The sequence below is a fragment of the Cnephaeus nilssonii genome (assembly GCF_951640355.1).
Source record: "Cnephaeus nilssonii genome assembly, chromosome: 19".
NCBI classification, from domain to species: Eukaryota; Metazoa; Chordata; class Mammalia; order Chiroptera; family Vespertilionidae; genus Cnephaeus; species Cnephaeus nilssonii.
Window position 1 is genome coordinate 20317355 of NC_137090.1, and position 27343 is coordinate 20344697.

The 27343-nt window shown below is 53.8% G+C and overlaps 1 protein-coding gene and 1 pseudogene across 2 annotated transcripts in view; both read right to left on the bottom strand.

Moving 5' to 3' along the window:
• MAPT (microtubule associated protein tau) overlaps positions 1 to 27343 on the bottom strand; it is a 78879-nt gene that overhangs the window by 26133 nt on the left and 25403 nt on the right. Inside the window, exons 2-5 of the mRNA XM_079798057.1 lie at positions 15105 to 15263; positions 11017 to 11088; positions 4314 to 4379; positions 1892 to 3031 (exon numbers count right to left, since the gene is read on the bottom strand). Coding sequence (XP_079654183.1) covers positions 1892 to 3031; positions 4314 to 4379; positions 11017 to 11088; positions 15105 to 15246 — 1420 coding nt within the window. The 5' untranslated portion in view covers positions 15247 to 15263. The remainder of the gene's footprint in view (positions 1 to 1891; positions 3032 to 4313; positions 4380 to 11016; positions 11089 to 15104; positions 15264 to 27343) is intronic.
• Positions 23492 to 25226, bottom strand: LOC307115445 (E3 ubiquitin-protein ligase TRIM38-like; annotated as a pseudogene). The gene is made up of 2 exons: positions 24322 to 25226; positions 23492 to 23892 (listed from the first exon to the last, which is right to left on the bottom strand). The product of its transcript is annotated as an E3 ubiquitin-protein ligase TRIM38-like (transcript).

The window sequence follows — 27343 nt, forward strand, 5'->3', positions numbered from 1 at the left end:
GTTTGGTTTCACCAAGGGGTGTGGCTTTCTAGTCTACTGGTCTACCAGGGTCACCTCTGCCTGACCTTCTCCTTCTATTGACATTCATTGTTGAAGATTGATTATAGATTTGTCTTTGATTTCAATATCGTAGTCCCCTTGCCCGAGGACAATGGGGCCTCTTGGAGCTGCTCACAGGCTACTGGAGCCTGGATTTTTAGAGTGACCAGAGGTTTTCAGACTTTACTGTGATGAACCACCAGGAGAGGTTATTAAAATGCAGGTTCCTGAGACCACCCTGAGACCCTTAGCCAGGGTCCAGGATCTGGTGCACAGCCTTTGCCCAAGTCAACCATCATGCATGTCACAACCAAAGCGTTTCCCAAATTGGGGGGCTACTGAACAGGCCTCTTCCGGGAGATATAAGCAGATGAGATCAAATAACTTTGGGGAATTCATCCTCTGGGTCCTTCTCAGAGGGTCAACATGTGCATTAGATTATTAAAGACGTGGACAAGTCCTGCACCAGCAAACCCTATTTAACTTGGTTTAGTCTAAGCTTACTGGACCATGGACCTGGACCAGTGAGCATGCAGTGGACCAGGATCCTATAAAACACCGTTTCCAGCAAGCGGCGTTGTAACATGTCAAGCCGCAGTTATTTGCCTCCTACTGTTTTGGAACTTAGGATACTTTAAAATGGACATAGGATTTTCTTTTTCTGTTTTAAATTTTAAGGGATTATAAATGTATTAGGCCATCTGGATACCAGATGGGCTGAGCTCCAAAATGGCACCAGCCTCTGTTTTACATTTTAAACACAGCTTCCTTTATCTACAACATGCCCAAGTTTTCTTGACATGTAGGATCTAATAAAAATTCAACAGATGTTTGCCATTGACAGCTTACGTAGCATCAATGCCTGACCCTGAAAATAACTCTAAGATGCTCAGGGCCCTAAATGTGTGGATGCACCTGACGTGGCCAGGAAGCCGCCTTGGGCTGTAAACTGTCCCCTCCCTGGCAGGACACAGAGACAGGACACTTGGAAACTGCCCCTCCCATCTCTCCAGCCCCCAAAGGGTACTGTGGTCTTGCTTCCAAAGGCTCAAGAAGGGGGGCTGCTTTGAACAGGAAAATTTTGTTCCTGCTCATTGTCCCTCCTGTGGGGTGAGTGGGGGTGGGGTCGCTGGGTCAGAGGCTCAGCGTGGGCTGTTGGCCACTCCAAGTGCTGTGTGTGCCACCTGCCGCACGTCATTGTCCGCTGACGAGAGCAGCAGGAGGCAGCTCGTGCCCTCTGCGTCTCTGGGCTAGGAGGTTTCACGTCAGAACCTTCTGGAAGTCACTGTGGTGTACGAGGAAGAGCTTCCTTTCCCAGCAGACCCACCTGGATTCTGAACCTGGCTCGGCCACTTGGGACTCGGTAACCTTCCGTGAGTTACTTGACCTCTCTGAGCCTCCGTTTTCTCATCTGCCAAGTGGGGCTAATTACACCCACTTGGGAGGGTCGGGAGGGGTCTGGGCTATACATTTAAGGCACATGACAGGCCCTCAGAAGTAGGAGCAGCTGTTATCCTCTCTGGAGTGCGGCCCACCAACCTCCCGTGGGCTGATGGACTGTGTGGATAAACCCAGTGGCTGGGGGACTGAACAGGGCAGGAAGCGCTGGGTGGGGGTGTTGGTGACATGCAGAACGGCGGGCAAGCGTGAGAGGGGCACGTGCGTCCAGGGCCCGAGGGCAGGAGGAGGCCGCGGGAGGGTGAGCAGCGGGACCCGGGCGGCCCGCTCAGTGGCTGTGCGTGGGCACCTGGAAGCGGCAGGAGTCACGGGGCCAGAAGCTCAGTGGCAGTGCCCGCAGCCTGGGTGGCACACGGGGCTCCCGGGAAGCAGCTAAGGAGCTCTTGACACAGACCTTTGAGTTGAGGGACCCGGCTGGTGGGCTTCCCGGGCAGCCCGGCCGCAGGCTGCTTTTCAGGTGGTTCTCGAAGGTCAGTCTTTTCTGTGTCGCCTCCCTCAGAGGGGCTTGGGGGCTCTGTATCCTCTCCAGGGGCCCCCGGAGGGGCAGCCCCTCCCACATCCACCTGGGAGCCTCCCTGTTCCTTCTGCACATTGGCTTTGATTTCCACGTGGAACGTGAACTCGGGGGGCCCGTCAGGCCCTTCCGTGGGCCCCGCGCTGGGCCCCTCAGGCTCTGAGGCCTGGGGCTCTGTGCAAACTTTGGGGAGGAAATCGACACGGAGGGGGATGGCACCCTCAGCTGGGAAACCGGGGGTGCCAGTGGCTTCTCTGGAAACTGTCTGGGGGGCTGGCCCGCCTCGGGTTGGAGAGCTCTGCAGACCTGGGGAGACCTGGGAGGGAGGGGAGACCTGGGAGGGAGGGGAGACCTGGGAGGGAGTGGAGACCTGGGAGGGAGGAGAGTCCTGGGGCGAGGACTCGTCGATGTCGCGGTCTTCATCGACCTCCTCAGCCCCCAGCCTCTCTTTGCCCTGATGCCCCTTCAGAGGCGGCCCCTCCTGGCGCAGGCCTCCCAAAGGCTGGTGCCCCAGCAGCCCCAGGCCACGGCGACTTCCCGCTGTGTCCTCGGGTTCTGTCCCCAGGGGCTGGTACGCGGATTCTCTGGGGCCCTCAGGCAGGATGGGAGCCCCAGGCACGTCGGGCATGTGCTGGTGGGTCAGACCCGGGGTCCGCGGGCCCGTGGCCGCATCTCCATGACGCCTGGGCTCTCTGAGGACGCCTTCCTGGACCACCTCTGTGTGCAGATGCCCAGGGGAGCTGGGCTCCGGGAGCGCCGGGGCCTCCTCCGCCCGGGCCCCCGGTTTTGGTCCCCACTCCGGGAGGGGCTCCGGGAGGCCTCCTGTTGGAAGAGGCGGTGGGCAGGTGGGTTGATGCTGAGGACGGTGAGAGACTTGGGCTTCTGGCTGTTTCTCTCCCCGAGGCAGCATGGAGACCCCAGAAACTTCTCTGCCGTGTCCAGGCTGAACCCGAGCGCTAAGCCCATCGGCCAGGGGCCTCTCGGGCACCCCCCTCCGCTGACCGGGAACTCTCCCCTCCTCTGGGTTTGCAGAGGCAGCGGTGGCAAAAGGTTAGCAAGGGCTCACTGATTGTTTCAGAGGGAGCACACGTATTCCTTGCAATAAGAAAAGGACATTTGAACCACGTCGCAAGCCCGCAGGCGCTGCGCTCACCCTCGTAGCTTTGGTCTGCTTGGAATGAAAGCTCTCTTGGGCCGAAACCGGTTTGGCTCAGTGGATAGAGTGTCGGCCTGCAGACTCAAGGGTCCCAGGTTCAATTCTGGTCAAGGGCATGTACCTTGGTTGCGGGCACATTCCCAGTAGGGGGTGTGCAAGAGGCAACTGATCGATGTTTCTCTCTCATCGATGTTTCTAACTCTCTATCCCTCTCCCTTCCTTTCTGTAAAAAATCAATAAAATATATTAAAAAAAAAAAAAAGGCTCTCTTGGTCTACCTGCCACCACCGCGGGGGGCTGGGGCCTGGGGGAGCCCCTCCCCTCTCCGGGCCTGTTTTCTCACCTTGGACCTGGAGATTTCCGAGGCCCCATCTAGCATGGGTGTTAGGCTCAGACGCTTCCTAAAGCCAGGTGGCCTCAGGGGTGGTGCTAACCCTTGGAGAAATCCCATATCACTTTCTGGAGAAAACAACAGAGCCCCTCGTTCCTAGCTATTTTGCAATCTAGAAGCTTCCACATGACACAGTAGACTCTGAAGTTCGTTTATGCAGCAAATGATAGCCAACCAACCCAGCCCAGGTTGTAGCAGAGGTCTCCACTTCCTAAGAAAAGGAATCTCTAGGACTTAAAAAAAAAAATTAAGTTCTTAAAGGATGTATGCTAAATGATTACAGAAAGTTGCTTTTCTTGAACACGGTAGTTTTGGTCCCTGAGAAGAAAATCGTAACAGGGTTTGAAGTGTGCACAGAAGAAAACGGAAAAGAAACGGCCTGTTGGGGATATGGTTGAGGCCTCGCTCCTGGGACAGACCAGAGGGCACAGCCTGCAGGGAGAACCGCCCGTCACACACATCTGCGTTTCTGCTGGATATTCAGTCTCTAGTCCCCAAGTGGGACAAGGCCAGCTTTTTTTTTCAGAACACTGACCACTTCAGGGATGACTCAGAAATAGTCCTGGGAAAAACAGGTTCAAGCTCTTTCTAGATCCGCACAGCCCCGCTCGAATAAGTACCACCTCCTAAAAATCTGCTGGGCCTGCGATTTAGGGCCCAGGTCCAAATTCTCTTTTCAGGGCCGCGTCCATCCGAGACTTGCCATCTCCCTCCTCCCAACCCCCAAGGCCTGGCAGGCAATTCCGGCCACTGACCTTGAGTCACATGTCCAGCCGCTTGGTCTTCCAGGTTGGGGGTGTCTCCGATGCCTGCTTCTTCAGCTGGTTTAGGTGTCGGCAAGCGAAGGAGATAAAAGCACAGACGGTTACTGTGTGCTAAACACAAAGCTCTCTGCACCTTCCGGGAGTTTTCTGAAAACGTTAAAAAAGAAGGCACCTTTACCGGTACCGAGGGGCTGTCCCGCTGACTCTCTGAAGATGCTGTTGCTGGGGATGTTGATTACACAAACCCCTCACACCGTACGGGTGACCACAGGCCAGTAGGAAAGACCTTCCCCACAGTGGGCCAGGGGTTCTGAGGGCCCCACTGGACAAAGACACACAGGGTGGGTGAGGTCAGAGGAGCAATTTTTAAAAAAATGTATTTTATTGATTTTTTACAGAGAGGAAGGAAGACGGATAGAGAGCCAGAAACATCGATGAGAGAGAAACATCCATCAGCTGCCTCCTGCACACTCCCCACTGGGTATGTGCCTGCAACCAAGGTACATGCCCTTGACCGGAATCGAACCTGGGACCCTTCAGTCCGCAGGCCGATGCTCTATCCACTGAGCCAAACCGGCCAGGGCCAGAGGAGCAATTTGCTGCCGGCACGGCCCTGGGACCCGTGTCCGGGTGTTGAGTCCCAGCCCCAGCGCGGGGCAGAGGTGGAGGGAAGGACTAGGCTGGGCTGTGGAGTCAGGCTGGGATTCACACCCAGGTGCCATTATTGACGTAACCTCTGCGTCTCCATTTCCTTAGAATCCCAAGGTGACGATACCGGTTCTACTCTTACAGGAGAGCGGTGAGGGTTAACACAAGAATTTGTGTGAACGTGTTTAGCAAAGCGCCTGGCATATAGCAGGTGCCCCAGGGCCGTTTGGTTTCTTTTCTTCCAACCACGGGGAACCCTTTAACTGCATGCCCAGAACAGGCACTTCCTGGTTCGAGGGCGGCCAGCAGTGCCAGGGATAGCTTCTGGGGTGACTTGGGCTCCTGCTTAGGGAGCCACAGCTCAGCCCAAACACAGAAGACCGAGCAAAGGTTTCTGCACATCTCAATGGAGCTGAAATCAGTAAGCTTTAACGCAGTGCCCATTTCAGCATCACAATAAATCAGGATAGTGCTACAGGACAGTGAGTGTAACTGTCCAGAGGAAAGAGCCTATATGGCCAGTCAGCCATCCATTCCCACGCGCTGGCCTCAGGAGCCCAGTGACAGCGCCCCCCGCCCCTGCCCCCCGAGAAATGCCTGTATGCTGTTGGCTGGCCACCCGTCTTCTCTCCCACACCTGCAATGACTCAGCCTCTACCCCTAAGACAGAAATGACAGTTACCATCCCTGGCCACACAGGCCCCCCACGGAGAGCACGGAGGAGGGAAGGGAGACTCCCTGGTCTCCGGATAGGCCCGGGATGGCCTTGTACACACCGGCCGCTGGCTGTCTCAGGGCAGCTGTGGTGAGGGGGGCCGGCTGTCTCAGGAAACGCCCCGTCTACCAGCTCGTAGGACAACCGCCCTGTGGGCCCCAAGCGGACGCTGTGCTGCCCGTGAGGTCCAATGGTGACAACGCCGTGTCATTTGACACTACCGTCCAGGAGGCGCAGCTCCAAACACAGATTCGCTCTGAGTTTCTGTCGAGGTTATGGAAGGAGAACTCAGTGACGGCAAGTCCCGCTGAATGGCACGGATCCGGGAGGCAGAGCGCCCGAGAGGCATGCCAGGGTGATGTCACCATCGTGGCCCCGGGACGTCGGCAGCTTTCACATGCCGATGCAGAGTTGTGACACCCTGGCCCTGGCACCAGTTTGAAATTGGAGGGTGCCGAGAACTCTGACGACCCCAAAGCCAGCAAGGGAGGGCTCCGAGAAGTCAGAGGGAAGGGGGGCGTGTGACCCTGGCTGGGCCATCACGTCACTAGACGGCCACTCTGTATCCTTGAAGCCCCAAGAGGCAGGGCCTCCCACCCCAGCACGGCAGTGACTCCTGCAGGGGCGGCCACACTGCACCCCCAATAGGACCTCAAATGAGAAGTGTTCAGGGGGGACACCAAGATACAGCAAATGGAACCTGCCCGTTGGGGTGCCAAGCGAAGGTGCATATTGTCCAAGTCAAACAGCTGAGACTCTAACACCTCCCGCCTCACTGAGGAGGCGAGAGGATGGAGGGAGGGTATCTTTGAGGAGGTTTCTTTAGAAAGAGCAGATTGGGGGGGTTGGCCATGTAGACACCCCCCCCCACCTCAGTCCCAGTGAAAGGGGTTCAAGGCACCCCTTGGAGGCCCTTGGTGAGTGTCCATACTCTATGGTTAGCGACATGGCGGACGCTGTCAGAACCCTACCTTGGAAAGTTGAGGAGGGGAGAGGCCAGCCCTGCTTTTGGGGATGGGGGTGGGGGTGGACAAGGAATATGGTGGAGGCCCCGCTGTCAGTCCGCAAACCACAGTTTGGGCAAAGAATGTCCGTGTGTCTCCCTTAGAGCTCCAGGGGCTCAGGGCAGCGTCCGTGTGGGGGTGCTTTAGACTATGTCCAGCAGGTCCCCAGCTGGAGCGAGTAACCTCTGCAGAGGTGAGGCTGCAGGTAGATCGTCAGCCCCAAGGAGCAGCGGAGAGGAAATGTCTGCCTGAATCCAGTGCCAGGGAGGAGCCTTCAGGGGGGATGACCAGGTGGGGGGGAAGGGTGGGGAGACTGGAAGAATTAAAAATGGTCCCCACAGAGAGCGTCAGCTTTGAACAGTGCAGAGAGGGTGCAGGCAGCGGCTCTCAGCAGTGCCAGCCAGGAAGACTTCCTGCCTCCCCTCCCCTCCCCTCCCCAGCCCAGAGGGGAGGGCTGCAACCTTGAATGAGCTCTGACCTTTACACGGAGTGGACCTTCTGATCAGCGCTTGCAGACGGTGTTTTGTGATTAATGAGACTAAAATCGTTTGGATGACTAGGAGTGATGGGAAGTGGGCTACGGTGTTCATCCCGGGCGGGGGAAGGGCCCGCATTGGATGGAGAGGAAGGGACAAACACCAGGTGACTCGTGATCTCACCCCAGGAGTCCTTTCTCGGCCTCCAAACCATCTGCACTGTCCAGCACGAGGCCTGCGGGCTTCGAGAGCGTTCCCCTCCACCGTCTCAGAGGACCAACTCCAAAGCCGAAACTGCTTGGAAGGGTGGCCCTGCTTGGCCCTGCACGGGGTCCCCAGCACGTGGGTCCCTGAGAGGCTGTGGCTTCCCACGTGCTGCTGTGAGCACCGTCTTCAGGAAGGAAAGACTCTCCTGCCTGGGAAACGTCCCCACTCTCCATTGCGCGTGAGACCCTGTCCGGAACTCCTCTGCGTTTCTTGCCGCGCACACTCCCACCACCAAGCGGCCTGTGGAGTCTTCAGGTCAGCCCAGGGGCGGGGACGCGGAGAAAATGACAGCAGGAGCTCTGGGCTGTGCTAGCCGCTTCCTCAGGGCCCGGGCAGCTCTCGGGTGACTCTGGGGGCCCCGAGTCCAGGGCTAATTCTGGTCGGTGCTTAGATGTCTGAGCTCTTCCCCATCACCGTGGACAGGACAGCGGCGTCATGCCTGTTCCGTGCAGACACGTGTGAAAGGAGAGTTGCAGGACTGGATGCTGGATTATATCCTGAACTCCTCAGGGCTTGTCCTCCAAAGGTGTGGGTCTGCCATCTGGACCCGGCTGCACACTCGGTGCTGCTGGTGGCAAACCGCCCCCTGAGGGTGAGCCTGTCGCTGGGCCGAGTCTGCAGGAGGGTGGACTGGCCTCAGGTGAAGGCAGGGTCTGACAGGGGCAGGAAGGGGAATCGAGAAGGAATGCACAAGGTGCTCTCCCCGGGAGGCTGGCAGACAGCCATGGAAGCAACAGGACATCCAGGCGACAAGCTGAGAACAGCCCAATTGTCCCAGGAGCCGGTGACCGCCCACATTCCCGCCTCACTCTGAGATGAGCACAACCCCACGCACACCCTCACGCACACCCTTTCCTGCAGCAGATCAGCCGGGAACCCAGCCCTGGGGTCACCCTCACCTGTGGTTCCTTCTGGGATCTCCGGGTGGGGCTGAGCGGCGGCTTGCTTGCCAGGGGCTCCCTCATCCACTAGGGGCGCTGTCACGTCTGGAAACCACTGAAAATCACCTTTGGGGGGCCCAGGATGAGCCGTGCCAAGCCCCTCACCTTGCTTCGTGTGCGGCAGCAGGGCAGGGAGGGGAGGCAGAAGGGAACTCAGCCGCATGCAAAAAAGCCACACCACAAAGCAGGCCCAGAGCCACCCTGTCTGGCATCTCCCAGGAAGCACATTAATATTCTGCTTGAGTGGCACGGGCCCATGAGACGCCCAGGCCCTCTGCCAGGAAAGCCAGGGACAGCTCTGTGTAAGCACGCAGGGCGAGAGACCGCGGGGGCCGGTCCCAGGGAGAGGTGAAGAAGAAAGGTTGGAAATCAGATGACTATTCACAGATGCCTGATCCTTAAGGTGGTGCAGGAGAGGAACTGGGACTAAGGCAGGGCAGGAACTCTGGGGTTAGGGATGGAGGCTATGGCTTTGCTGTGAGTCCTTTGTCCTCGCTGGGCCTCAGTTTCCTCATCTGCAAAATGGGAGTATCATCTCCAGGTAGCCTCCAAGGTTTCCTCCAGCTGGCCCTGTCCCCGAGGCCATGACCCCTGGTTAAGAAGCACAAAGCCCCCTGGGTAGCGAGGAACAGGCCCGTGCTGTCCAGGGTCAGGTGCTTGACCACAGGACTGGGGCGGGGCCACCTTCAGAGCAGAGTCCGGAGGTGAAGACCCCCCACCAGGCGTGGCTGTCGGTCTCTCATCATGCTTCCCAATCGGCACTGGTCCCCGAGCAATGCCCTGGCACACTCCCAGGCGGTTCTGGGTGAACATAAGGGGATGTCAGTGCTGGAAGCTGTCCAAGGGCCTGGTCAGTTGAGACAACTGGAGTCCATTTTCATTATGGTCTCAGGAGCAGGCCGAGCAGCTCGGCCCAGCACGGCCCCTTCCCTGTCGGCTGGGAGCTGAGCGCTTGGGACCCACACATGCACAGGGTCCACCGTGCAGCGAGCCGTGGTTGGAAGATTCTTCCAGAACACGGTTGACGGGACACTGAGAACCATGATGTGGAAGGCTGGCCGGGGTTCTGGCACTAGCGTCTCAGGACTTGCTCAGGGAGGTAGGCAACTTGTGCAGCTGCCCTCACAAGGTCAGCAGGATAAGCCTTGCATCACCGGCTCTAAGGAGAGCAAAGAGCATTTGGCCTGGTATTCTCGTCACCGGGCTGAGAACCTGGCAGGGGCGGGGGGGCGGGGGTGAAGCCATGCCCACCCTGTCCTCCACAGATGCACCCTGAGACCAAGCAGTTGGCAGGCACATGGCAGTCACTTTCTGAATTCATCCAAGGTGGATGCCGGGGCCAGGTTCTCATCCTGTGACACACAGGCACAGCAACGGGCAGGGCCCCGAGCAGAGCTGAGAACAGAACCGGGAGCCTCCTTGGGGAGGAGGAAGGGATGGAGGTGCAGATACCACGGACTGGTTACTCAGAAGCCGTTCTCAATTCCCTTGTCTCTCTTTTTTTTTTTTTTTAATTCCCTTGTCTCTTGATTTCTCCTACTGAAGAGGTGGTAAAGCAAAAATACGTGGTGGCCCAGGCTCCCTCCCAGCCAGGGCTGGGCCACGAGACTCGGTTCTGGCCAATGAGACACAAGCAGAAGCTGGCCAGGTGGGGCTTGCAGAGCAACTCTTGCTTGCCGGATCAAAAGAGGACACTTTGGATGTCAGGGCTCTTCCGGCCACTTTGCTTTGCTACTTTCTTTCTGTTTTGGAGGCAGATGTGATGCCCGGAAGTGCAGCAGCCGTATTGTAACCACGAGGCGGCAGACCCGTACAGGATGGCAGACGATAAAGACAGCAGAACGTGGATGAGACTGGGGACTGCCCGAGTCTGGGTATCTTATGATGCGAGACAAATAAACCTCTTCCTGTATTTGCCACAGTTCCTTGGGTTTTCCTTGACCTGCAATCGAATTCAGTCTTGACTGACGTAGATGGGAAGCAAGAGGAGGTGGTCAAAATCACGGACCCTGGAGCGCCTCAGGAAATACACGAGGAGCTTTATAACAACCTAGACAGCAAATGTCTAGAGCGAACAGGTCGGGAGATGGGCTGGAACTAACATGGTGGCCAATGTCCAGAGGCCCAGCCAAGCCCATTGCTCAAAGGCGGAAGGACACTGAACCAAGACCAGTCCCAACGTGTGAGCCTGGAGCCAGGCACTGACCTGCTCCTCTCCTCGGCCGCACGGCTGCTCTGGGACCTGGTGGCTCATGAAAGAGGGAGCTGGGCGGGGCTTTCGAAGAAGTTTGGGGAGGTCAACTGACATGAAGCAGGGGCTTTGAGGAGTTGTGCTTGGGCCCTGCTTTGCCACAGACCCCAGTCTCTGCAAGTGTGGCTGCCTCAAAGCACCCACACGATGAAGGTGCCCATGGCTGGCACTAGCGAGCAAGGCATCAAAGCGGGGCTTGGCTCCGCCAGCATCCCCGAGCCAAGCCTGAGCCATCCTGCAAAGCACGGGGCGAGCACACCTCTCAGCCAGAGGGAGAGGCAACAGCGATGCAGCCAGGAAGGGTGGCACACAAGGGCGCAAAGCACGGCGACACGCAGGCTGGAGCATGGGAGGGGCTGGCTGGATGGAGCAATGAGAGGAGGAGGCCCCACCTTTGGCGGTCGGAGTGCTCTTAGCATCAGCGGTTTCAGATCTGTCACCGGCGGGGGTCCGCAGGGGAGGTTCTGGAACATACACAGTGAGTCCCTCAGAATGGCCGCCTCTCCCACCCCCCCTTTGGACCTCAGGAGGAACTCAGGAGCAGTTTGTTTTGGAGCCAAAAGTCACTCAGTGTGGAAGCCAGAGGGATGGACCGTGGCCGCATGATAAAACCACAAAGAGGTCCAATCCCCCCTCCCCCCAACACAACGGTGCCCCACACCAGGGTGATCAGGCATAGACACAGGTGAGGAGTAGTTGGTCTTGGCGAGAGGAGACAGGGCCTTTTAATCAGCTTGTGGTTTCAGCTGAGGCAGGGCTCTCCTGACTAATGGCAGCAGATCCCAAAAAGCTATGCCCCGTGGACCTGGGGCCTCATCTTTCCTTGCCGGAGAGACTCATGGGAGATCACTGCCATTAATGAAGGGCAAGCAGAAAACACTTGGAAAACACACAGCGCTCCAACTCCTTCCTTTAGAAAAGAAGTAGCTCAGGGCAGGCCCAGTGCCCACTTCTAACTGGACAACTGGTGTCTGGACTTCGCCCAGCTCCTCTCATGGAAGGATCTCTAAGTGCGGCCTCACCAGCCTTGAGTGACACCTGAAATGCCAGCCTTAGTCACTTAGAAGAAAACTGTCCTTTCAGAACCTGGAGCCAGGAAGCTCTGGCGCCCTGTGGGAGAGCCGCTCCACCCAGGGCGGGGGCAGCCGTGGGGTCGGTTTCGTGACAGGGGGCTGGTTCTGTGCACGAAACAGAACCCCTGGATGAAAAAAGGCAAGTGGAGTCCTAGTGCACCGTGGGGTCAGATACCCCGGACCCTTTGCTAAAACTCCGTCCCGGGACACGAGCCCTGGCTGCGCCCATCCAGTCCCAGAAGCGCTAATTCCAAACAAGCCGCCAGCAGATGCAGGTCCCTGGTCCTGGAGCCTGCAAACACCTGCAAACATCATGCAGACGGTCCTCGGAGTCTTGTCATTACGAACCAGCCTGGACTGGCAGGGCACCGGCACATATGGGCGTGACCGGGTCTCTAGCAACGTGTCCCCAAACAGCCCTGCCCCCAATCTGTCCTCAGCCTGCAACCCTTATCATCTGCGTTATCCTTGTTAAATTTCTTGGAGGTCGGAAGGAAGGGGAAGGGCTTCTTCCGAGTATCTTATCTAGAAGGTATAACCAGTTAACCCACGAAACACCTTTTCATTCAGTAGGGTGGCTTATTTGACCCGTTAACCAACTTGCACCCTTTGCAGCTCTCTTTGGCCGCATCTAGTCCTGTCCCAACCTTTAGCACCTACTTAGACACTCTTTGCCTAGTATTTTACATGTGGTTTCCTGTCGTGATCCAAGGTAGTCTCTGTCACTTATCTAAAGTGTCACGGGTCAAGTGGCACCTTCTGCCAGTGACACCCCTTGCTCCCCATATAAAAACAACTCATTCTAAATCCTTAGCAGCAAGAACAAGCCTGAGGAGAACTAGGGAAATCTTTTAGGTATTACTTGCTTTCTTGGCAAGTATATTCTTCGAGTAAGCAAACTATCTTCGAATGCTTCCCTTTCACAGCAGGGACACAAAGGTTAGCCGCTTCAAACTTGCATGTAAGCTGACCCTTGGGCAACATGATTTGAACTGTGTGGGTCACTTACATGCGGCTTTGTTTCCGTAAATACTGTAAATGTATGTTCTCTTCCTTATGATTTCCGCAATAACATTTTATTTTCTCCAGCTTCCTTTTATTGGAAGAATACAGCATGTAACATAGAACATAAAATAGGTGTTAATCGACTGTTTATGTTATCAGTAAGGCTTATGGTCAAACAGTAGGCTGTCAGTAGTTAAGTGTGTTTTTTTTTTTGGGGGGGGTGTCAAAAGTTATATATGTATTTTCGATGACTTGGGGGGTTGGCACCCCAAACTCCCAAGTTGTTCAAGGGTCAGCTGTATGTATATTATAATATGTCTGTTTTGGCCTAGAACTTTTGATCATGTTTTATGTGAAAGAATGGAGCAGTTTTAGCGGATATACTTTAGGCAACTCTGAGACACAAAATAACTCAGTCAGCTGGTTCTTACTGTACAAATTGAATTTAGTTTTCCCTTTAAACATAAGACTGGTGAAAACCGCTTTTTTTCCCCCGGACTTAAAAAAAATGAGCTTTTTATTTGAGAACAGTTTTAGATTTACAGTAAAATTGCAAAGATAGGACAGAGAGTGTACCCCAACCCCAGTTTCCCCATTATTAACACCCTTCATTATTATGGTACATTTGTTGCAACATAATCTATATTTTTAACTTAATTTTTAAACCAGTCAACCCTTTATAGAGCATCATTTTTCATTGGCAGAATTCATCTGGGGCAAAATTCAGTATGTTGTGATTCTAAGTTGGATTCCATCCATGAGAGTTTAAAACTGGAGTTCCACGGGGACTTGGCAGAGAGTGAGTGATGAGAGGCGTGCGGGGCGGGGGCTGGAGGGCATGTGTGGGCTCAGGTCCTCAGACAAGGGAGCGCCAAGAGCTGAAACTTAGCAACTAGGGCTGGAGCCAGGCTGTGGCCTGCGGGGAGGCCAGAATGCACATTTCTTGTTACCATGACACCAGGCAGGGAGTTCTAGGCCCATTGGGAACCCATCCCCCCCCCCCACCCGCCCCCGCCCCTCCCATCACCCTTTCTGGCTGGGCAGCCTCTGAGCCAGGGCACAGCAGGACCACTCTGCCTCCACTTCCTCCAACTGGGAGCCCGCGTGTCTAATTTCCAAGCTCCTGTGACTCCAATGTGTTCTCTGCTTACACACATACAGAGAGGCCAGCCTTTGACACAAGGCCCCCAGTGAGTCCTGAAACCTTTCCAAGACAGGGACTGTTGTTCCTGCACCCAGGGCACCTCCTGGTGACCTGCCTCCTCCAGGGAGCCCTCCTGGATAGATGCACCCAGAGAAGGTCGTTTCCCACCTAGGAGCTGCACTGCTTCTAGTCACTATCCCACACCCCAGGCTGCAAAGTGTTTTTTAAATTATGTTTCGTACTAAAAGAGGAAGGAGGCTGCTTGCCATTTTGTCTCCTTAGGAGTGGGTCCGGAGGGCAGGGGCAGGGTCCTTCTCACACTGAGGCCAGCCTGGTGCTCCTGGCGGGAATCTGGCCGGCATGTGGAGCGGAAGAGAGGCTGCGTGATTCCTGAATTTGGTGGCCAGACAGTGAAATGAAATGTATGCCTTTGGAATGGGACAGGAGGAGGCCAAGCCGATTGGCTCAAAAGATGTGTTTTAGAACATGTAGAAGTCGATGGCAGTTTATTAATGTAGGTACAGTAGGAATCCCAGCGCTAACCAACATGCCGAATAGGGCCCAGACAGGCCCCTGAGGGAGGGATGAAGATAATGTGTAGGGCCACATATTTGGCATGCTAATGAGTGCTGCTGATTTACAGGTCAACGGGTGTGGCTGAAGACTCGAGAGAGCACCCTGTACTGAACAGACTGACTATCCTTCCCTCCCTCCTCTGTTCAGGTCTCGGTGCTCATTGGAATGACTCGAGTGAGCTCTTACTTTATGAACAACATTAACCTTTTATCCTATTTGTGACAGTTTCTCCAGTTGGTTGCCTTTAATCTTGGTTTCTTACGGCTTCTGATGGACAGGTTTTAGTTTTTATACAGTCAGGTCTATTTTCTTCTGTGATTTATCCCATTGCTCTATGACACATAAAAATCATCGACATTTTCTGCTATGTCTTTTAGTGATCTAATTCTTTGTATTAAATGTAACTGCAGTGGGAAAACAGACATTGTAGTCATTGTCACACGGCTTCCACTCAGGTGGCAAACCCACCTCTGGAACGGTACATTGTCAAAGAGCGTCACATTTGGCTTATTTTGGCTCATTCAAATGATGAGGCTTCTTTCTATTGGCAATCTAACCCCATAAAGCGCTTAAAACTTCTTTAAAAAACTGGCTGCAAGCCCTTCCTGCCAGCCTTTTCCAAAGCAAGCGGACCGGCTGTGACTCCCAGGGCCCGGGCCTGCCGTGCAGGGGGTACACTCACCTTTCAGGCCGTGGTCCCCGTCGCCCTCGTGGTCCTGCAGGAGGGTGTAGCCCCCCTGCGAGGGGAGGTCCTTCCTGTCCCCAAGCCCGTAGGTCCCAGCATGATCTTCCATCATGTTGAACTCCTGGCGGGGCTCAGCCATCCTGGTTCAAGGCCCACCTGGGGAAGGAAGATGGGAGGTTGAGGCTGGGATGTTGAGATGAGGCTAAGTGCTTGGGGGGTGGGTGTGTGGAGTGGGGGTCAGGGAGAGTAAAGTGCCACCTCCCTCGTTCATGGCAGACATATCCCCACCTCCCCACTTCCCGCCCCAGCAACCTCAGCCTGAGCTTTGCATCCCTGCCAAAGTGTTATTTACATGTATGTGTACCTTTAATTCACAAACATCACACCAGTTCATGTTCAAAAGCACCAGGTGGACAGGTGCAGCGAGCCTGACTTGTTGTGCCCAGCACTCGTTCAACTTCATTAAGAAGTAAATTAAAAAAAAAAAAAAGTAAATGATGCTGACTAGGAGTTTAATGTTTTCATTGTTGTTGTTGTTTTTTTTTTTTTTTTATGCAGAGGGTAGGACCAAACAGGAGAAGGAAGGTGTCAGTAGGCACCCCGGTAAGGACACTGAAGCAGAGAAAAGCACGTGTTGTTCAACCTCATGCAACTAACTGCACAGCAGAACCACCTCTTGACCGGTGTCCTGACTCCCCCAGTTCCGAGTTGGGTAGCCCCCGCTCTGCCAGGAGGTCAAAGCTGTGGCCTCCACTCACCTCACTGGCACACACCAGGACCTCAGCTGTGCATTCTGAGGGCGGGCAGAGAACCCCTAACGGCGCCCGGAGCGGGTGTGAGGCTTGGAGCAGCATGCACCCCTTCCCTGCAAAAGCCCAACAGAGCGCAGTAGAAACGATATTTACTCAGACGTTGTTCTCATCTTCAGTGAGAATATTTCTTTATTTAAAAAATAGCTCATAGCTTAGAGTTTCTGGACTTTTCAGTATGCCACTTTGCCCTGGTTCATGTATGCTACTTTGGATGATTATTCTATCAGTTTCCATTTTTAGCTCTGGAAGTTTTTAGTCTCCTGTCTTTTACTTTGCTACCTCCCTTTATATAACCTAATTATCTCATAGTACTTATTCTTTACTTATTTTTGAAACTCCCCTGTCTTACTGGCTTTCAATTCCTCCCTTTAAACTTTTACATAGATTTGCTTCCTTTTATTGTTTAAATTATTTTTACTTTTCACCCCAGATTTATATTAGCTTTTCATTTATTAATGTTTTTATTTTTGAGATAATTTTAGACCTACAGGAGAGTTGTAAAAGCAGCCGCTCGGGTCATTTAGTAATTTTTAACCTTTTGAAATTCCTTTAAAATATATTTCCCTGTGTTACCTTTTAGGCTGCTTTTTTCTTTCATTCTTTCCTCTTTATATTTGTGACTTTTATAATTTTTCACAATCTAAATGTAGTCTTTAATTTTCCTTTATAATCTGTAGCAGCTATCTCCTTATGTTTCTGTTTTCACTTGGACTTGTCTCAGTGGCACACGGGAGCTGCTGAAGTAGGTCAGTTGTCCAGGGAAGAGCTGATAATGCAAACTCGAGTGGGCAGGGCCTTTTTCTTTCCTTCCTCGGAGGCATCTAGCTCTCAGTTTCGGTGATCAATTAATAATGTCTCCATGGGAAAGGGGTGGAGGACACACCTGATGACATGCATCCTCTAAATGAGTTAGGAGTTGCAGGATGTTTTAAAACCCACAGTCTCATCTCTACAGGTGTTGGGCAACTCGTACCAATGGTGTACCACAAGGTGGAGGGTGCATGCACCTGGGGCAGACCCTCCACCTATTTTTTCCAAGACTGGTGTTCATGGTGGGACAGCCAGCTTCTGGCTCTGTGTTGCTACCAGCTGGCCACTGGCATACTCATGTCCAGCGTCATTCCTCTCCCTTCTGGGCAGGGCCCGCTGGTGTGGGTGCCTGAGCTCTCTTCTCCATCCACGATGCAGGATAAGAAGCTGGTGAGAGCTGGGATGGTCTAGGAAGATTTTAAGAGTGAGGTCAAAACTGATGGACTGAGTGGATCCAGAGACATGGAAGCATGGAACAGAATTCGAGGTCTCAGAGGGAAGGTGGAGGAAGGTGGGAGGTAATCAACCAAAGACCTTGTATGCCTACATGCATAACCCATGGACACAGACAATAGGGTGCTGAAGGCCTGAGGTGGGGGGGGGGGGGGGAGGAAAGGACATATGTAATACTTTCAACAACAAAGAATTATTTTTAAAAAACCCAAAAGAGTGAGGTAAGCAGGACCTCTGCTGGGCGAGGCAGAAGGTGGTGGCCTGGCCCCACTGAGGCGGCTCCTGCTTATAGAGAAGGGGGCGCCTTTTCCTGGCCCCTCAGAGCTCTCTCGGGAAAGGCATCTGAGACTGAGCTTCTCCAAACCTTGGACATCTCCCCAAGGACCGAGCAGATAAAAGTCCAAATCCACCCTTTAAGGTTTAGGATCTGGGGGTGCTATTCTCTACCCTTAGATATGCTGATGGTCTGTTTCCCTTAGAAAGCCCCCAAGCATAAGAACCCCTCTTCTGAAAGGCACCAGTTCCATTTCCCACCCCTGTAGGAAGTAACGCCTTCCTCACTGCTTCCTGCTGGAGCCTCTCTCAGGCCCTCCTGGTTCACGGCCCAACTGCTCATCCCTGGGACTGGTCCACGAGTCGCCTCCTCTGGCTGACTTATCAGGTGCCCCACCCTGGAGGGGTGGAATCGGCCCAGAAGCTTGAGGCTTCCCAAACTTGTTGGAGACACTATACCTGGCCCAGGTGAGGTAGGCCAGCCAACTAAAGTTTTAGCGAACGCTCAGAAGTTTAAGGAGCCCCATGGTTTTGTCTTGTGATTTGATTGATTCGTTTCAATGACCAAGTCTGCCCTCCCGGAACATGGCGGGTGAAGGTGTAAAAAAAGTAAGAATCGGACGAGTTGGCTTCCATTTCTATCCTTCCCTCCCTCCTCTGTTAGGGTCTCGGTGCTCATTGGAATGACTCGAGTGAGCTCTTATTTTATGAGTAACATTAACCTTTTATCCTATTTGTGACAGTTTCTCCAGTTGGTTGCCTTTTATCTTGGTTTCTTACGGCTTCTGATGGACAGATTTTAGTTTTTATACAGTCAGGTCTATTTTCTTCTGTGATTTATCCCATTGCTCTGTGATACATAAAGATCGACATTTTCTGCTATGTTTTTAGTGATCTAATTCTTTGTATTAAATGTAACTGCAGTGGGAAAGCAGACATCCACTGCTCGTACATAAATGAATGAGCTGTGCTCCAATTAAACTTTATATGTGGACACTGACATTTGAAAGGCATATCATTTTCATGTGTCATGAGCTTTCCTTTTTCTGTCTCCCTCTCCCCCCAGCCATTTGAAAAAATGTAAATTCTCAGTGTGGCTTTTGCATTTGATGTTGGGTTTTGTTCATCTCGTGTTTTCCATAAGGTTCCAAGTCATTCCTGGAGCCTCAGGCAGCAGCCCATTGTTCCGGGGCCTGGGGCCTGGGGACTGGGGACATGCTGCCTCTCTGGGTCCGTGGAGCAGATAAGAGGGTGGTTGTTCTCGGGGCCCTGGCTTCTGATGACCTCCCCCTCCCACCGGCACCACCCCGCAGGGCTGGAGAAAGTCAGATGCACCAATAGGAAGCTGAATGAACTATCGGGGCTGCTGGAGAAATGAAATCATCCTTAAAAACACAGGCAGCTATTCACTATGCAAAATAAATGAACTGTGTGCTTCTCAAGGGCCAATATTTTCCTTTGGAAAAAAAGTGAAATGCACGGGAAGAACTCCCTAAGCAGGGAGGCTCACCATGCCACCCTCCTGCCAACCCTGGGCAGCAATGCCCTTGGGTTCATGGATCTTCTGAATCAACAAGGCCGCAGCCCCGGAGCCTGGTACGCAGTTGGTGCCCCACGGCCCCTGTCAAAGAAGGAGCTTGCTCTGTGTGGGCACCTCACAGGCGTGTCACTGGACACACAGCAATCCTGTGATGTAGCTAGTCGTCAGCACAGATATTAAGATTCCCAGCGGATAGATGAGGAATCTGGGAAGGTCACACAGCCCAAGGTCACACAACCAGCAGGAGACGATGCCAGGAGGCAAAGCCCGTGTCCTGATAGAACACGCACGGCCTCCTTTTCCATCCTGGACCATAAAATGTCCCCCACCTTCCTGTGGAGCACAGGTCTGGGTGGAGAAGGAGCATTGTCCAGGACTCACACCCTGAAGCTGTGTGAACAAGTCACTTCTCTCAACCTTCTTCATCCACGAAATGCCACTCTTAGCCCCCAAACAGACCCCCTCTTCTGAAAGGCGCCAGTTCCATGATCGGTGACCTCTGAGCTCCCTTTTTGCTCTGGCAATTTATTCTAAGTGGGACCGCTGGGCCTGTCCCCCCCAGCCCTGGAGCCCGAGGTCATTCACAGGACAGGAGGAGGTCTCTAGCCCAGGCCTGGGGGAGAGGCAGGCGACCCCGGCATCTCAGTCCTCCTCCTTCTTCCTCTCCTCCTCTCCCTCCGCCCTGACCCCTGCCATCTTCCTCCTTGAGAACCAGGGCAAGATGATTTCTCTGACATAACTGGACAAAGAACATGTAAACCAACTGACCACGGGCACAGCGCACACCCCGGCCCGAAGACTTCCATGCAATGACGGCCGGCGAAACAACAGACTAGACGTGGCCATCACCTCCCAGACCCCTATAATCTAGAGGAGACACACAGACGGGAAAATAAACACACCAAGAGATGTCTTCCTTTGTTTTCTTATTCTTCTAATCAACCAATCTCCTCTCCACCCCTCCTCTTTTCCCCTGTTCCTCTCCCCTTCTCTCTGATCTCCTACCTCCTGCTCCCCCCAGGCAGTGACTCCGAGGCAGGGTTGGAGGTAGGGAAGGAATTTCAGGAGGAATTTCAGGAGAGGCACAGAAGTTGAGCTAAACCTGGAAACGAAAAGGAGCCACGTTTTAGGGACCCTGGGAAAAGGACTGCATCCCGACAAGAGAAAGCGTGAGCCAGAGGCTCCTGGAGTCTGCCCCTGTCATTTTGTAACGGCATAGGCGACTGTGGAGTCGCTCTAGTGCCTCGTCCTACAGGGTCACATCCCAGGCCCAGCCAGGGGCCAAGAAAGGGAGAAAAACGTGCACAGGACTGGGAGGGACGGAGGGACAAAGGAGACAGGGCAGGTGAAGAGAAGAGAAGGGAACCGGAAAGGATTCCGCTCCCCTGGCCCTGCTGCCCTCTGGGACACGGGAAGCAAGTGTGATGCCTGGCTGCTCCCCACCCAGCCCTCTGCTCCTGCAGGCTCTCCGGGGGGCGTAGGTTTCCTCGGACGTGGGGTGGTCTCTACCTCAAGGAGGTGAAGACCAAACAGCTTTCCTGCGCCTACCACCGCCCTTCCTATTCCTTCTAATTTTCTTACCCACGGCGGACCACAGAACGTTCTAGAACCAAAGCAACGCACTTTGGTAATGAGTCATTTCGGGTTCTAGAAAGCTCCTTGGGCAAGCCAGGGCAGCACTGGACACCCTTTTGGCAGTTTTGGGATATTAATTTAAAAAGGTCCGCCGCTTGCGTCTATAGATGCTTATGGCGTACACATGGTTAAATGCACCTGTTTATTTGAGCTCTGACTGACTGTAAGCCAGTCACAGTGGCCTCAGGAAGAGAGCATCTCTAACATGACAGCCCATGAGAGGGATGACTGTCCTCCCTTTCTGGATGAGGAAACGGCTCAGAGAGGTTCAGTAACCTGTGGAGGGTCACACAGCTAGTAAGCGGCAGAGCAGTTTGAACTCTGACCTTTTGATGCTAAAACTCACCTCCACCCTACTGTATCACACCAGCGCCTTCCCAAAAGAAAGTTGAACAAACACAGCCTTTCTCCTCACCCAGGACTTGGTGACATGACCCTGTCCCGGCTGGAGTTAGAGGTTAAGGGAAAGCCTGCGTCAGGGGCTGGTTCTGCGCCCGGGCTCACCACACTCCAAGCCAGGCGCCCCTCCCAACCAGAGTCTGGCTGAAACCAACGCATCCGGGGCCGTCTCCGGTGGCGGCGCCTGGCGGGGTGCTTCAGGGCTGGGCTGCAGCCCTCGCTAGGGGGCAGCAGACGCCGGCGCGGGTGCCCACTCGCTGCAGCCCAGGGGGCCCGCCGGCTTCTGGGAATGACAGCAGGCTGCCGGCCCGCCCACGGTGACTCAGCGGAATCGCCGCCGCCAGGCCGGGTGGCTCTGTTAGGATTGGAAAAGCGCGCTTAGACTCCCCTCAAGTGAAAAACCCAAACCGGAATGCAGAGTGGTGATACTGCACAATTCGTGAATCTGCTGAAAACACTGAATTGTACACTTTAAAGGGTGAATTTGATGTCTTGTCCTACAAGCTGTTATTAAAAAACAAAACACCCGCAATGGATCTCTTTCAGATAGCTGAAGAGCAAGTATGGGGTGAATATAGGATCCAAAAATAACCTTGACATGAACTTTGTCCTCCAAGATGATTTTTGGCTCCTGCACCCAACTTCCTTTGTTCTGGTCTCCCTCTCCATACCCCTCCCCCCCCCTTTTTTTTGCACAGTCACAAATTTAATAGTGATTTCATGAGGGTGGAAATCAGGATTCTACATAGTGATAGGACCCATGTTTCAAGCCTCTCCAGGTATTGAGTCATTTAATTCACACAACTGCCTCTATTGTTATGCATACTTCTGTCGATGGGGAAAGTCAAGCACAGAAAGGTTGAGTAAGTTGCCCAAAGTTGCACAGTAGACCTGTAATGGATTCAGGGTTCCAGGCCCAGGCAGCCTGGCACCAGAATCAGATCTCAGTAAGCCAGCTGATAATGGTGATTAAATCAAGGAGTGATTGGGATGCCAGTTTAGGAATACCAGGACACATGTTCAAATGAACTAAAGCTTTGGTTTTATTTGAAAACTTTCTCTTTGTATTGACACTCTATTCTTTAATGCTTATGGTCCAACCGTTTTACTTTAAGATATAAAGATGAATGAGAGGGCAGGCATACGTGCCTCCTGAGCTGAGTTGAAGTCTGGGGCCAAGGCCATTAGGAAACCCCTGTGCTCAGGGAACGGGGAGCCAACTTGTACCTAAAGGAAGAGAAAGAGCCTGGAGGGCTTCAGTCAACACCCCCCGGGGGCTGGATCTTGGCAACTGTGATGCCTCAGACGCTCTCCTAACAGCTGGTCCCAGTGTGAGCGTCTGAGCTGCACCTCCTTTGGTCACCTGTCTTCTCTCCTGTCCCCGCGGCGGGCTCCCAGCACAGGGAAGTCCTCCGTAGGACTTGCTGGAAGGAAGACAGCACGGCAAACCTCAGGGGAGCTCTCAAGTGTGAACCTGTGGTCGCATCCATCACGGCGGACCACAGAACGTTCTAGAACCAAAGCTGACTAATAGTAATGCCCGGATTTCAGGCAGTGCTGCCAAATTAAGTGGGGAGAAGGTAAAGGGGCCCACATAGAGGAAAGCCTTGTGTTGGGGAGGAGAAACTGGAATCATCCTGGGCCTCAATCCAAAGAGAACAATCGACAATTGTCAGGGAGCATGAATGAAGGCCGCGTTGCGGGGAGGCGGTAATGCTGGGCACACACACACGATGTGCCCCGGCTGTTGTCAGCGGCTACTGTCCACCCTCATACGAGAACTCACAGACTGTACCTGAGGACGCTCTGGTTTTAAGCCTAAGGTTTCCGTTTTGATTTTTGCACTGAAGGCTTCTCGCCGCCTTTGTAAGCGCTGGTATAGCCAAATGCTAGTGCTGTCACACCTGTGAGCGTGACAGACCCTGCTGGGGTGGCCTGTGTTTTCAGAACTCCAGTAGTTTCCCCTCCAACCCCCTTGCTCGCCTGCAAGGCAGGAGTGCTGTCATGTGACACCCTGATGGGCAGTGGGGGCGGGCTGCTGAGCCTCTGTCCTGTTCAGGGACCACCGTGTCCCTGGTCACCACATGAATTCTACCCGAGATAAATTCCCTGAGCTCAGAGCACTAACTGGAGGAGGAGGAGGAGTCGTCTTTTGGGATGTCAAAGCCAAGAAAACCAGAGCAAAAAAAATAATTGCTTTTCTTAGGCAAACCACTCTTCATCCTGAGAGAGAAAGGTGTGTGTGTGTGTGTGTGTGTGTGTGTGTAATTTATTCTTTTTTTCCTCTTTTTAAAAAATAAATCTTTAGTGTTGAAAGTATTACATATGTCCTTCCCCCCTCCCCCGTTCCCTCTCCCGCCCTCAAGTCCCTCCTGGTATGAATCGTGGTCATGGGGATCAGCTGCAGTGAGAGGAGCACCATCGCTGTACCCAATGGTGGTTCAGGCATAAAATAGTTGGGATCATTTGCAGGTGCTGCTTCTCTTGAATGCTGAGGTGACACGGACTCCCCCCCACTTTCTTGACCGGAGCTCTACAAGCTTCAAGAGCATCTGCCTCACGTCCACACTGCAGGGCGCGCCCGGGGCAACGTTTTTAATCCTCTGGGTAACTTCGTCCATGTCCGTCTTTCCTCGTCCCGTCCAGTCATGTGCCAACGCGGGCCCGTCAACTTCAGTAATTTTAGGGCACAACTTAGGAAGGAGGGCATCCAACAACCCCTGAAGAGCAGGCTGAAGAACAGCTGTCCTTAGAACCAGTCCCTCTGCCCCTTCGATCTCCAGCGGAAGATCAAGTTCTCCTTGAAAGAGCACGAACCCATGGAATGGTCTCCGAGTTGCTTCATCCCCCTCGGCAGCTTGATCTCCAAGGCCATACGCAGCCTGTCATGTTTGAAGGAGCACTTGGCAGCAGCTGCCCCTCTGTGAGCTAATGGTCACTCAGGGCCTTTGCAAACTGTTCCATGTCAGTTTCATAACTGCCAGGCAGCTCTGTCAGATGGTTCAAGAAATACCGAACAAGCCCTGGCTGGTTTGGCTCAGGGGATAGAGCGTTGGCCTGCGGACTGAAGGGTCCCAGGTTCGAGTCCAGTCAAGGGCACGTGCCTGGGTTGTGGGCCTGATCCCCGGTGGGGGTGTGCAGGAGGCGGCCAATCAATGATTCTCTCTCATCATTGATGTTTCTATCTCTCTCTCCCTCTCCCTTCCTCTCTGAAATCAATAAAACATGTTTAAAAAAAAAAGAAAAGAAATACCAAACAAATATGACAGCGGGGGGCGGGGGTCATCCTCACAGAGTCCTTGGTGGCTCCTCAGCCGTTTCCTCAGGTCAGAGAAGTGCTCGGGGACCTCTGACTCGGACTGAGTCTCCAAGGAGGGGGCCTGCAGCGTCTCTGGCCGCACAGCCTGGCTCCTGCTCAGGGGCCCTTCACGTCCTGCAGCACCTCCTCTGCGGAGCCCTGGCATGGCTCCTCCAGCTCCAGGATGCGGCTCTGGAGCTCCCGGCTCTGCTGCCTCAGGTTGGCCTCACTGTCCCTCCGCCTCCTCAGAGTGTGCTCTTTCTCCCTCTCCGGTCTCCACAGGTACGGCCTCTCCTCCTCCCGCGGGAAGCGGTGCAGGTTCTGGAAGTCCGCCTGGATTTTCTGTCTCTGAGCCTTTATCTTCTCATTCCACTCGGCGATCTGCTTCGCCGTGAATGCTTTCTGGTTTGTGCATTCCTCTTCCATTTGCCTCAGTTTCCTCACCGCTTCCTGGAGCCTTTCCCCGTAGCCGCCCCCCCCCCCCCCCCCATCCTCCATGAGCGCCTTGGCGAGGCCCTGGTGCCGCGGGTCTCGCTCGCAGCGCAGGCAGATGAGCTGGCTCTCGTCCTCACAGAATAGGTGCAGCCACTCCCCCTGCTCCTGGCAGGACAGCTCCTGCTCCAGCTCCCGGAGGGCGGAGGGCCGAGGGCGGCGATGAGGCTGCCCAGCTGCTTGTTGGGCCGCAGGCTGCCTCTCTGGAAGGGAGCCCGGCACTGGGGGCAGGAGAAGGGCTCCGTGTCCTGGCTCCGGGTCTAAGAGTGCAGGCCCATGAGGCGCAGGAGGCAGGCCTGGCAGTAGCTGTGGCCGCAGCTGATGCTCCCGGGCTCGGCCATCAGGTGCAGGCATGTGGAGCAGGTGGCCTCCTCCCGCATCTTCTTGCTGGTGGTGGCCGACACCATGCCTCTGCCAAAAAGCTGCAATACCGGACCCAGAGGTTCCCCACGGCGGTGGTGGCGCACCCACCCCGCGCTTCCCGTGGACGCCCGGCTGCCACGGCCCCCACGAGCCTTGAGGTCTTATCTGGGCCGCCACTGATGCTAAGCACTTGCTGGAGGAAGTCGCCTGGAGCAGCCACTTCCCAAGTCCTGGGTGGGAGGTTTAAGCAGAAATCTAGAATTTATTCTTTTATAAAAGTGATTCAGAGTCATTGTTTAAAAGTTAAATACAAAAATGTGAAAGAGAAAAGCAAAATAAGCACTGTTAACATTTTAGGGAACTTCCCTGCAAACATCTCTCCCATGCACACATGTAATTTTCCCTAAACCAGTTCTTCTGTAGCCTACTTTACTCACTTAATAACATGCTTGTATTAATCAGTGTTATCTTAATTTCTGGCCGATCGTCAGTGGATACAATTTGTTGTGTCTCTGCCCTCCAGATCTAACAGGCAGCAAATGTTCTACAAACCAACACAAGATTACACTTTAAGAGCCCTTCCCTAGCACATTTTAAGTCTCCCCCAGCCCCGATTTTAACCATCCATGATTTCCTCTTAAAAAGAAAAAAAATATTTCTATAGCCTGGTATTGTTTGCCCATTATATTGCATTCAATCCTCACAACAACCCATGTGAAGGAACGAATATTATCCCCACGTTATGCATTGATGCTGCTGCCCAGGCTGAGGGAGGACACACAGGTTCTGAATCTGCAGTCCTAGCTTTCAGTTCGACACTGGGGAGGGGGGGGAGTGAGGGGGGGGGCCTTGGGAGGCCTCTACCATCAAATCATGAAGCCCGACCCCAAAGCCCTAATGTAGGAGGAGCCACCCCAACTATACCTTTTCGAGCATCTCAGCACGAGCATCTCAGCACCATTGTGTAGCTGGGGAAACTGAGTCACAGAGAGGCAGAGGGACCTCACATGGACGTAGAGATAGTGGTGGAGCTGGGGACAGAGTGTGGTGTTTGAAGATTTGCTGGACAGGTCAGCTTAGGAATGGGGTTTTCTGGGCAGAAGGACCAGGCGGAACCATGTCAGGGACACGAAGACACTGTATGGACTGAAGAAACTATCTTGAAAAAAAAAAAAAAAAGAATTTCAACACAACTTTGGAACCAGGTCCAATCCAGGTATATAGCTACCTGGATCAATGAAAATTGACACATCAGCAACTTGGGTCAGCGGGAGACAGTAAATGAAAGCCAAGGGCACACATTTAGTCTCTGGGCCCCAAGAACCTATTTCCAGAAAAGCCCAGCAGCCTCTGTCCATTGCACAGTGTCCATTATCCACCAGAAAGGCCCGGGCAATGTTTATGTTCAGAAACAGAAATAGTCGAGGAAGGAGGGAAGGGAGAAGGAGCAGATGAAAGAGTAAAGGCTGTCACGAAAGAAGTATGAAGACCTTAGACACAGAACAGGAAATGAAATTCTACTTGGCAAATGCATTTTTTCGTTTTCCCCAGGTCTAGCTGGATACGCCACTTGTCCAGACATCTGATGATGAATGGCCCTCCGCAGTCTGGGCTCCTGCCTCAGCAGCACTGCGGGTGCTGGGAGGCCTCTCAGACGCTCCCCGGGCCCCTGCCAAAGGGCATTATGGGTTCTTAGAAGCACCTGCTCCTCCATTAGCCATTACTGGGCTGATGAATAGCACTAACGCTGCTGCCTCCCCAAGGCACTTTGAGAACCCTGCGCGGCCACTCACCCCCACTCCTTTTGTGGAGTGCACCGAGTCCTCCTGGTCAGTTAGACGAATGGCCAGACTCCCTGAGCCCTTGGCTTCCCAGGTGCAGGCTTGGCTCCAAGTCCTCCCGAGGGACCCTTGTTCCTGGTCCAGATCTGTCCATGGGTCTGGGTGGAAAGGACGCCTAGTGTGGAGTCAAAAGCTCTGGGTTCGAGGCTTAGTGGGAACCACTCACTGGCTGGTCGATGCTGGGCCAGGCCCTTGAGCCTTGGTCTCATCATTTGTAACATGGGTCTGAGGACACCCGCCTCACAGGCTATGAGGGTCACTGAAAAGCGCACACGAGGCAGCATTTGGGTGACCTTTGATGTTCTAGGCCAGTGGTGGGC